At 41.6% G+C, this 12,500-nt stretch overlaps 1 protein-coding gene across 1 annotated transcript; it reads left to right on the forward strand.

The window, feature by feature from the left end:
* The first annotated feature begins 197 nt into the window (after positions 1-197).
* Positions 198-8,956, forward strand: LOC113800671 (uncharacterized). The gene is made up of 6 exons (XM_027351481.2): positions 198-294; positions 1,555-1,610; positions 2,409-2,702; positions 3,561-6,633; positions 6,946-7,244; positions 7,871-8,956. Exons 2-6 carry the CDS (start codon positions 1,596-1,598, stop codon positions 8,741-8,743), a joined length of 4,554 nt encoding a protein of 1,517 aa, XP_027207282.2. The 5' UTR covers positions 198-294; positions 1,555-1,595; the 3' UTR covers positions 8,744-8,956.
* The last annotated feature ends 3,544 nt before the right edge of the window (positions 8,957-12,500 follow it).

Raw genomic sequence — 12,500 nt, forward strand, 5'->3', positions numbered from 1 at the left:
CAATCTTTTACTGAACAACAAATGCTTTGCAACTTGTCCTCATTCAAGTCCAAAAGAAAAAACTTTCTAGCAACAAGATCTAAAATAACAATAACCATGAAATATATTTATAAAATACCCAAAGTTCACATAACATTTTCCGTAAAGAAATGTAGCAAACTACTGTAGAATAGTTTTATAATATTATTTTTTTCAACATCAAACGCTTATTGTTTACATGAGAGACCTCGTAAAAGAGTGAATGGAAAGTGTCTATAGCAATTGTACCTTTATTCACGAAGAATGGCCGTGTCAGTAAGTTATTAATGGTGATTTCTTCTTCATTACAACTATATGAGTCTGTTTGTTGTTGATCATAAGTGATATGAAGTTTATATTTTGGTACAGGTGTTGCGTTTTATTGTTTTAGTTCATATCATGTTAGGGGACTTTTATGCTTTATTTTATGGTTGTTTTTGTGTCCCTGCGATATTATCATATACTTTTATGTTACCTTTACCGTATGTTATGTTATTGTATATTGATTATCACTTATAGAATAATTTAGGGGCTTTGTCAGTTGATTTTCATATTTCGTAGAAAATGTTTATCAAATAAGTGGAAAGATGAAGAGACTAAGAAAGAATTAAGTAAGAGAGAAAAAATAAGTAAAAGCTACAAATTCAATATGTTTTTATGCTTTACAAGATGATCATTATTTATTGCAGACTGGATAATTTGATGGTCAACTGTTGAAATGCCATATTTAATTGTTTTTAAGTGTTTAGTTTTTTTTATTCCTCACTCTTTGTAGAGAATTAACTTTGTCTTCCAGAGAGAATTGTCAGTTATGAGAGCTTATTGAACCAGATGTTAGTTACTTATTGCAATACAGTATTCAGTAAGAAGCTTTCTTTGTGGAACTGAAACATGGGTAAACCAATTTAGCCAATTCATGTTTTCTAATGTTATTTATCGCAATTAAGCCCTGCAAATGGTATTAATCCTTACCCATTGTATAGCATATGGCAGTGATAATCATTTGTTGCCATATATAGTGTTATCCATGTAGTATTTCATGTGATATGTGTGTTTGATAAATAGAATTATCCAAATAGAATTATGACAATAGATAGACAGTTAGGTAGTTAAAGATTTATGTTAATATTTGTATTTATTTATTTGACTGATTCTCTCTCTCTCCCCTCTTCTCTCCCCTCCCCTCCCCTCTTCTCTCCCCTCCCCTCCCCTCCTCTCTTCTCTCCCCTCCCCTCCTCTCCCCTCCCCTTCCCTCTTCTCTCCCCTCCCCTTCCTTCTCCTATCCCCTCCCCTTCCCTCTTCTCTCCCCTCCCCTCCCCTCCCCCCCCTCCTCCCCTCCCCCCCCCTTCCCTCTCCTCCTCTCCCTTCCACTCCCTCCTTATCCCCTCCTTCTTCCCCTTCCCCTCTCCTTCTTCCCCTTCCCCCTCCTTCTTCCCCTTCCCCCTCCTTCTTCCCCTTCCCCTCCCTCTCTCTCAGCCAGTAGCATCCTGTATGTAATTTTGGTATTATGTAAGCATATGATGTTCTTCTTTTCAGGCTTCCAACTGGACATCAATCACTAAGATGTAACAGTGACCATGAACATGAAACCGGTAAAGTACTCACCTTCAGTATCAGTAATTTATTTTCCTATGTTTCCATCTCCCAATACACTAGTGCTGTTAGATATATGTGGGGGTTCTCAGAAGTGTCCCCTCCATTATGATTGTTATGCTGTGTATTGCAGCAGTAGCACTCTCACTTATTAGCCTTGCTGACCTCTGTTCATTTCCTGCGCACTGCCTGTGGATGGTAATCCTGGCCATTCCTTGCACACAGGGGGTAATTTAGAAACAAATAAACAGGCAGAATATCACATCAAAGAATATCCATTGTAACAGATGGAATTAAACTAAATTATAATTATTGAATTTTATTATTATCATCATTATTTTTTAAGAGATATATAAAGTATATATGTAGGAATCATTTTCATTTAGGGAATGTTGTCCCCTTCCTCTATTAAATATTCCTGGTTTTCCCTCTTTATAGCAGCTGGATTCTCTGCTTCATATGAAAGTTGATTTAGATTTTTTGTGTTTTAAAACCTGAATATATGAGATTTACTTAAAGTTTTGCCCTGCCGTATGTGATTTTTGTAATAAGATGAGTCTATTGTTTTTGAAACTGAAACTACTGATCCGAGTTCTCTTTGCCTTGTGGTCAGAAAAGGTTATTATGTAAATGTGTCAACTTGCTTTGGTTGATAAAAGCATGCACATTTCTTTGGAATCTTCCCTAAAACAAAAGAATTTTAGAACACTTAAAAGGACCCATATCAACACATCTATAAACATATTAAGAAATACTTCCCAAGAAAGGACACTAATATGATTTCCTCCCCTTTTCAGATTCTTCCAAAAACCTCTGGCGCATGTATCGGCCTGCCGCCGGTCCGAAATGTTCTCACCCAGCCAGGCACGACCATCATCCTTGCATCACTCCCAGGCTCGCACAATGTCCCCCAACCCAACACGTCTGTCCTGTTGCCTTCCACCTCTGCCATCATGCTCAGCGGTCCAGTTGGACAGCAGCCAGCCTCCTTATTCGTGCCCTTGAAATCGCCAAGCAAGGTGGGACTGGCTCCAGCAACTGGCAGACACCATCCACCCCTGTTGGCACCGAAGTCTGTCTTGCCCAAAGTTGTGAGTGCTTCTGTTTAGTTTTTTTTTTTCTTTCTTTCTTTCTATTCCTCTTTTCCCTTTCTTTCTTACTTACTGTCTTTTTCCTTCTTTCTTCTTATCATCATCATCATCATCACTATTGTTTTGTCTAGTAATATTAATGGTGACATTATTATTATGATTATGATTATGATTATTATTATTATGATTCTGATTATGATTATTATTATTATGATTCTGATTATGATTATTATTAATATGATAATGATTATTATTATTATGATTATTATGATTACTATTCTCTGCTTTATGTTATAAAAGTTACATTGCCCATTTGCTTTGTTTGTGCATGAAATTAATTGAAGAGTTATGTGATTTAATTCAATACCAATTGCAATATAGCATGGATATTGCCATGATTTTATAATCATTTGTGATGAATTAGAAAGTGCTAAAGGAACCAATACTTAATCTGATGCCAAGTTTAGTTTATGGATTATCTTTATACTTAGATGTCTCCACAAATGCTAATTCACCAATCATCCTGCTATTGGTACAATCTATCTCACATGTTTACTTCTTATTTTCGGAAATATTTTCTTGTGTCTTATATTGTTGTCATGTCAATAACATTATGATAATTATGATGTCTGTTGCAATAATAACTATCAGTATTGACAGCATTATTGGAAAACAAAATACATTTTTCACAAAAGCTCAAGGAAAGGTGAGGTCAGAAAGGTCTGCTGACTGAGTCCTTTAGGCTGTGCACTTGTGACGCCATATATGTGCAGAGACATTAAAAAAAAAAAAAAAAAGGACAATAAACACTATATTTTTCCAGCAAAGTGAGGCTAAAAAAGATGTTTTCTCCACCAGGAACCAGTGAGACCAATCCTTCAGGCAAAAACACCCAAAAAGACAATACAAGGAGAGGAGATGCGGCAGGGAAAGGAAGGGGGTGTGGGCGAGGTGCCAAGAGGATCCAACGTCAAGTCCATCCTGCCCAAGGTCATGCCAGGAGATGCCCACACTCTCATCCTGGTGTCTGCACGGACGCCAGAGCTCCTGCCGTCAACATTCTCTGCAGTCGTGCCTTCAAAAATTACATTGGGAATGAATTTATCCTCCCAGACTCAGACCAGCCCTCAGGAAGGAGGACAGAAGGGAGGCAAGAAGAGGAAAGAGAGGAAAAAGAAGCCAGTCCTGCCAACGCCGCAGCAAGAGAAAGCCGTAGCTAGCATAGGGAAAACTGGAGCCGCGTTGGAAGAGAAACTCACTGCCAGGAGAGAAAGTCAGAGCAAAGTTGTTGAGAAGAAAGCTAGTACCAAGACATTCCCTTCAAGCAGCAATGTAGTATCAAAGAGTTTTATGATGCTAGACGATCTGAAGTCAAAGGGATGTACCACAGCTCGTCCCGCAGCAGCAGCGGACTATATCGTTTCCAGCCAACCAGACTTGTGCTTCCCAAAGCAGAATCTCGTGGACATCCCTCCGCCTCCTTACCCAAAGTCATCCAGAAACCGAAGCATTGACTTAGTCCTCCAGGAAGTAGAGTCACGAGTGCAAGACTGGTGCTCAGAGCTAGAATCTCCGAACCCATCCCAGGGCATCACTAAGGGGCACGAGGAGAGCTTCCAGACCTCTTATGCAGCACAGTTTAATACCATGGATTCCTCTGCATCAATGAAGGGTTCATGTGCTTCGCCATTATACTCCACTAACGCTAATAATGAACTTAAAATTTGCCCTACGCCGGTGTCTTCTCAGCTGTTCTCAAGTTCTTCCCCAAAACCCAATCTTTGCTTTTCTCCTCCCACATCTCCAGTCTACGTTGCACCAGTCACTTCACAGCCAAAAGTGACATTCAGCATGATGCAGCATGAGTCATTGGCCAATCAGATGTCTCCAGCATACTCATCGCCTGTCAGGTCTCATCAGGCATCATCATCAAGCCAAGTCGAGGATAGTAGAATCTCAGCCTCATGTCAGCCTCAGCCTCCTTCTTACTCTTCATCTTCTTGCGTTCCACAGCTGAATACTTCGCATTCCTTGTCGACAAGCATTTCTCAGATGAACACATCTCTGAATCATTCCTCCTCTCACTACTCAGACATTTCATCACCTCTTCCAGAAACTTCGTCTTCTTTGGGCATTCAGAAAGGGGTGCCATCATCAACAGCTTGTTTCTCTTTCCACTCAGCGTATGGGGACTTGTCACAGGCCAGCCAGACAGGGCAAGAGTCCCCTCTACCTTCCATTACTTCTTCAGCAGTGGGGCCAATGTGTAACCAGACACCAAATCAGAGTGTTTATTCATATTCGTCAAAGTCTTCAACTGCTTTCCGGGAATCACCGCAGCCCTTTTCACAAGCCTTAACATCTCCTTTCTATGGTGATTCTCAGCAGGTTCTACAGTCAGAGCATTACATCCAGTCCCCACATCAAGCTTCATATCTTCAGTCACCACAACCAGAAACATTTAGTCACACTACACATGCCGTTACTTATACTCAGTCTCCTTATACCCCACCGCCACACTCAGTATTGTACAGTGAAGCTCCACAGTCAAACATTTACAATGAGCCTCCCCATTCAGTGGCATATGATCAGTCAAAGTTCTTTCTAAGGTCAGAAAATGATGATACTTTTGCACAGTCCCCCCAGCCTTTTACAAATACCATAGCATCCCACCAGTCTCCCATTACTAATGGCCACCAATCACCACAGCCAGCTTCATTCTCTGCTGGACGCATTAATTCATTTTCTGATTCTCCGCAGCCAACAGCATATTGCAACTCCCCTCAGAGCACGCCAACTGCAGTACAGAGTTCTGCAGCCAACAGCCTAGGAAGTTCCATCCCACCTCTCCTGCCCTCGTATTCCTTCTCAGAGCACACGCCCTCTAATTATTTAAGTTCATCCAGTCCTATCAGCTCTAGCATGTATAATACTCACCATACAAGCCTTACCCCAAACCCCCAGGTGTGTGAAGACACCAAGGGAATCCCAACTAATGTAACATATACTAATGATAGGGTTGACTGCACAGGTGTAGAGAGATCCCATAATCCTCCTTCCTATGAGGCGCACTTCCAGAACAACACCGCCTATGCCCGTCCAAACCAACCTGATGCCGCTCTGTCGCAACAAATGGCAATGTCAGCATTAGACCCAGACCTTTCCAGTTATCCTATGGGTTGTCACAGCCCAAGATTCCTTGAGCAAGACCTGGCAGACATGCAGGTGGATCCAGGATCATGTGTAAGGTCTCCTCCGGCATATCCTTCTTTGCCTTCTTTGCCCCCACCTCCTCCTCCTCCAAGTTATACATCCAACCCACACATAATCCCTCCAGTGCACAGTTCCCCTTATCCTTCAACATCTGTACAAGGTTCCCCCTACCCTGCCACATCTACACAAAATTCCCAGTACCCCTTAGCATCAGGATTAAGTAATGCCATGAATGAGTACAATGCTTTGGATTCAGCCAGCACCTTCTTTCCTAACACCCCGCCTGTTATGCCCCCATCCACTGCCGCCCACCCGCCCATGGACAGCCAGCCATGCCTCTCACAGACCAGTCACTCGGATTCTGATGGCTTCTCGAGTTGTTCCAATGCCTTGCCTTCTTCCTCGTTCCCAAGTGCCTTATACCTTCCGGGAGACTCGTTAGAGGATTTTGAGGATCAGGAGTCTCTCTTAAAACCCCAGAGTCGCAACATTAGGCCAACAGACAACCAGCCAGCCATGCACAAACAGTACAGTCAGGAGTCTTCCACCAGCCTGGAGGCAAAGGGCAGCAAGAGAAATGGGGCTCCAGGGGCTGATTCCTCCCAGGTTCACAACATCATTGAGCGGGCCGAGAGGCTTTGGTTCATCCCCCACCAGGAACAGAACAGAGCCTACATCAAGAGGAAGGAGCTGGCCAAAGACTTCTTGAATTCCTCTGGTAAGAGTTTTTTATCTGAAGCTCAAGCTTATTTTGATCATTTGGCCGTCCTCCTCCTTTGTATTTCTTTAGGCATCATCGTATAGGATGGATTTCTGCTTTTCTGTCGTTTCTTCAAGTTTATTTTTTGGAGACATAAATAACAAAATTTTCTACCTATTTTGTTCAATAATAACTAACCAAGTGAAAGAAAAATAACAAAACCAATATTTCTCCCTTCCTTCTGCAACACTGTAACAAAACAAATTAATTGAAATAGATAATTCAATATAATGATTATCATCTCTCCATCCTGCCCACCTTGGCCCCCAGAGCTGCAGTCAAGACGTGATGCACTTTTGAAGGAGAAGTTCTGGATTGAGGAGGACGAACCCATCGCCCAGGAAATAGTCTTGTCCGCCACCTCCTCGTCTGCTTCTTCCAGCACAAACCCAAGCCAGGAGCCAAACGCCAAGGACCCGAAGGACTCCAGAGACCTAAGGGATGGGAAGGACCTCAGGGACGAGGCCATGGCATCCACCAGTACGAATGCCTTGATGCTCAGAGCAGGTCATATGCAGGCTCAGGATGGCAAGGGCAAGAAGAAGCGCAACAGGGAGTTGCTGTGCCAGGTACGTCGGGGAGGGTGTGGGAAGCATGGAGAAAGGAAAGAGGAATTTTCAATGAAAATAAGTATAAATTCTTTTAGTTATATGTTTTCATTTTTGTAAATTTGGTTGCTTATTTATTTGTTGTTATAATAATAATAATAATAATAATAATAATAATTATTATTATTATTATTATTATTATTATTATTATTGCTATTATTGATTTCATTATTATTATTATTATTATTGTTTTGTGTGTGTGTGTGTGTGTGTGTGTGTGTGTGTGTGTGTGTGTGTGTGTGTGTGTGTGTGTGTGTGTGTGTGTGTGTGTGTGTGTGTGTGTGTGTGTGTGTGTGTGTGACACAAACTGTCATATAAATGAGACTGAATGACTTCACATGTATTTCTGATAGATATTTAATCAAATCATATCAGACACATTTCTTGGGCTCTGAAATAAATTATAATATTCATGCCTTCAATGCATCTGCCACAGTTAACTGTCCATGTCACAGTGTTGAAACTTTTCATTTAACAAGAATAAAGAGGTGTAATAGTTTACCTAATTTTCAAAAGACAAGACAAAATATTTTCAAAATCCCAAATAGACTTTCTGGCATCAGACGTCATCCTAATTCTGCCCACAGGTGTGCGGGAAGATGCTGAAGGGGCGCAGCAGCCTGCGGTCACACCTGAACAGCCACCGCAGCATCCAGCCTCACTCGTGTGCCTACTGCCCCAAGAGCTTCACAAGCCGCAGCATCCTGGTCGCTCACCTGCGCATCCACAGCGGGGAGATGCCCTTTGTGTGCAGCATATGCGACACAGCATTCCGGACACAGTCAGGCCTCCACCGCCACAGAAGCAAGCACAGCACGGAGCGTCCCCACAAGTGCTCTGTATGTGCCAAGGCCTTCAAGACAAAGCTCGTGCTGCAGCAGCATCTGAAGCTCCATCTGACGGGCCTGTTCACCTGCTCAGACTGTGGCAAGACGTTTGAGCGGCACCGGTCTTTGGCGGTGCACAAGGCTTCCCACTACCACAGCTCGCAGCGGTTCCCGTGCCCACACTGCCCCAAGTCATACCACTTCCAGAGCCTGCTCAAGCACCACATGCAAGTGCACTCAAATGAGTACAAACACGTGTGCTCTGTGTGCAGTGAGGCCTTCGTGTGGAGTAGCGGCCTCGCAGCCCACATGAAGACCCACTCGACAACAAGGCCACAGTGCGAGGTGTGCGGCATGCGCTTTGCCTCCAAGAAGCGTCTGGAGACACACTCCCTGAAGCACGGTAACCCCAAGCCACACCGCTGTGACATCTGCGGCCGCTGCTTTGCCCACCCGTACCGCCTAGTCTCCCACAAGCTGGTTCACGAGGACCACAAGGACTTCGCCTGCCCCAAGTGCTCGCTCGTCTTCCCCACGGCCAAGAAGCTCCGGAAGCACTCGGCCGAACACACGAAGGAAGAGCCCAGGATCTGCCCTCTCTCAGGCACCGTGGAAATCACCAAAAGCGGATAATTCATTTTATTGTTATTTTTCTTCTTTTCGAAGGTGGAAAATGAAAATAATGTGTTTGTTCTCAAAAATGTGATATTAGTTCATAAGAAATGCCTCTGCAACATGTCTCAGGAAAGGTATGTGCTATGCATTCCTAGTCATATCTGTTATCATGATGGTCTATTATTTACCATGTTAATTTGCTTTGATGACAATAAAGAAAGTACTGTTATAGCTGTGGGTATCACTGTTCCCAAACGGATTAGTATGGAAAATATGAGTAATTAACTGAAATAAAAGAATTTAAGTTTCTTTCACACACACATACACACATGTGGAATTCATGTCGAACACGACAAGAGGTACAAAGAGGAGTATATATACTAGTAATAGGAGGTCAGGTCACGTCGGTAATCAGGTGAGCGACGACCTTGGATAATTCGTGGCTCCCCGTTGCGGTGCTGATATTGTTAGTTTTATGAATGAACGCCGCTTCTACCATCTTCCGTTGTCGTGAGGGTAGGTCTTGTTTTCTTTTGGATGCCTGGGACCACTTTGGGAGGTGACCGTTGTATATACCGACCCGACCTCCTCGTACTAGTATATATACTATTCTATGTACCTATTGTCATGTATACCCTAATGAAGCAAAAGCGAAAAGGCCTTCGGCATATTCGTGTGTTTTCTTGTTATTCCCTTCGTTGTTCCTGTCACACACACACACACACACACAAACACACACACACACACACACACACACACACACACACACACACACACACACACACACACACACACACACACACACACACTCACACACACACGCACACACTCACACTCACACATACATACATACACACACACACACACACACACACACACTCACTCACTCACTCACTCACTCACTCACTCACTCACTCACTCACTCACTCACTCACTCACTCTCTCACTCACTCACTCACTCACTCACTCACTCACTCACTCACTCACTCACTCACTCACTCACTCACTCACTCACTCACTCACTCACTCACTCACTCACTCTCTCACTCACTCACTCACTCACTCACTCTCTCTCTCTCTCTCTCTCTCTCTCTTTCGAAGGGTTAAGGAATAATGAATTGCAGACTGAAGTGTAGTTTCTCTGCAAACTGTTTGCTTACTTTCATTAGTGTTGGAAAATCAAGTAAATATTCGGAATACCTTCATATGGCCGCTGACGACGATAGTGGTATTGATGGATTCCTCTCACCCTCAACTACCAACATGTATACAGAAAATATGCCGAGGAAACCCCCAACCCCCACATTCTTGGGCCCCGATTGCATACGAGGGCATGGAAGGTACCAGGAAAATAGAATATGAATAAACTGCAATTAAAAACATCACTCTAACAATAACAGTACACACTGAATTAATCACAGTATTGTCTAATGCCGACTAGAACCCAACCTCCTCCCCTGGAAGATAGAAGCCACCACGTATGCCTGGCAGTCACGAGAGACGGCGGCGTGACTGGACCGCCCCGGTGTTCATGGGTTCCTTTCTTTGGAGGCAGACTACAACAACCAATTTTATGAATGTATTGTCGAGAATTTCTATGGTCAATATAATGAATAAAGCACGAAAAAAAATCTTGATTATGTGATCTACAGGGCACCACCAACCTGCAAGAAGACGCGAGGCAGACTGTTTTGCCTTCGCTGAACCCCAAATCCACGAAATACTACAAAGTTTTTATGCAGCGTACTGGATGCACCTCTTCTTTACCCACATATTACAACACTTATCCTAAATGTAATCTTAAACACGTATTACAGTATTCCCGCTCAGATTACGGCGAATTGTTAATGGTTTACAACAAATCGGTGGACAAAGACATCATAGGTCATAGAACACTGGCAAAATATCGTGTCGAAAAGGACAAAAATCAGTTATTACAAGAAAATGTGCAAGATGTCAAAGGCCGTAGAACGTTGTAGTGAAAATGCAAGAATAAGTAAAAGGGGGAAGAGGGGTCAAGGTCGAAGGGCGTTTAAGGTCAAATGGAGGATATCTATGCATCTGAAGGAGAAGTTGTCAAAAGAAAAGTGTGTTTGAGGGGGGGGAGGGGGGCCCGTGAGGATATCCAACAGACTGGGGGATCAAGGAATATAGGACAAGGGAGGAAAAATAAAGATGCAGCAGAGAGGGGATAAGACAACACAACGCGAGGGACTAAAAGAGGAACCTTTATGAAGTAATCAACGGGTAATAAGCGTAGAAATGGATGTCGAAGTAGGAGAAGACCCCAGCGACTGATTCAACGGACCAAAGGAAGGAGATGAAGCGCCAGGAAGAACGGTAGAAGGGGAAGGACCCGGGGAAGGACACTTGCGAGGCAGAAAAAAGACTGTAGTGCAGCGGTAACGTGCTGATCTTGTAATCTTGCTGATCTGCGTTCGATCCTGCTCGTTACCAGTGGATGGCAAACCCAGCCATTCTTTGCACACAGGGGGAGATTTAGAAGGCAAAGTAAAACAAACAGCATGTCACAGCAAAGAATATCCACTGTAACAAATGGAATTGAAACTAAATCTATAAATCTATAAATCATAAGCAACTAGGAGGGAGCGGAAGGGATATAATGTTGAAAGATGAAGGGGGGAGGGGGGGCATACATAGTGACAGGTGGCCACGACCTACTGTCAGACATAAAATCAGTTCATTCTTTTTGGGTCGAAGGAAGATCGAGGAGCAAAGGTCGACACGGTGGTCCTTTTCCCGTCCCAGGTCATGGAAGGGGTCAGACGGACAGCTGGGAAGGGGCTTATTATTATTGTTATTATTACTACTTTTGTTATTATTATCATTATTAATGTCATTACCAATATTATTATTATTACCTCTGCTAAGGAGGCTGTGTTTTTGGTAGCACTGGTTAGTTGGTTAGTTTGTTTGTTCGTTGGTTAGCAGGATTACTCAGAGTTATGAACAGATTTTAAGGATTTTTTTTTTTTTTTTTTTTTTTTTTTTTTTTTTTTTTTTACCAGAGGAGTGTCTTAGTCCATCGTCGAAGCCATTAAATATTGATGGTGATCCGGATCCAAGATTTTCTTTAAAGGATTCATTAGCACTGGGAGAAACACAGATTTGATATGTGTACTTGAGAAAGAAGTTATTTTGATGTAATTTTTCAGATTTGAATGTTTTTATTGTGTTATTGTTATTTTTCTTCTTGTTGTCATTATCATTATTATCATGATTATTATTATTATTATTGTCATTATTATTATTATTATTATTATTATTATTATTACTATTATAATTAATAATCTTGTCAGTCATTTTTACTATTATCATAATTGTTATTATTATTATTATCGTTATCATAGTTATTTTGTTATTATTATTGTTTTTGCTATTATTATTACTATTAATGTTGTTATCATTACTGTCATCATTATTATTAGTAATTATATCATACATTATCTTCATTGTTCTTGTTATTATTATAATTATTGTTATTATCATTACTGTCATCGTTATTATTATCAATTATATTATACATTATCTTCATTGTTCTTGTCATTATTATAATTATTGTTATTATCATTACTGTCATCGTTATTATTATTAATTATATTATACATTATCTTCATTGTTCTTGTCATTATTATAATTATTGTTATTATCATTATTATTATCATAATGATAAGTATTTACTTTTCAATAAATATAGTTTGTGCATTGTGGCTTTTCCAACAATCATTATCATAATTATAATTGTTATTTCAAT

The sequence above is a fragment of the Penaeus vannamei genome, chromosome 35 (genome assembly GCF_042767895.1).
Source record: "Penaeus vannamei isolate JL-2024 chromosome 35, ASM4276789v1, whole genome shotgun sequence".
Taxonomy (NCBI): Eukaryota; Metazoa; Arthropoda; class Malacostraca; order Decapoda; family Penaeidae; genus Penaeus; species Penaeus vannamei.

Excerpts from the sequence above, each read along its gene's own strand:
- LOC113800671 (XM_027351481.2), top strand. Across the intron at positions 2,703-3,560 it reads AGTCTGTCTTGCCCAAAGTT|GAACCAGTGAGACCAATCCT; the intron begins GTGAGTGCTTCT and ends TTTCTCCACCAG. Across the intron at positions 6,634-6,945 it reads AGACTTCTTGAATTCCTCTG|AGCTGCAGTCAAGACGTGAT; the intron begins GTAAGAGTTTTT and ends CTTGGCCCCCAG.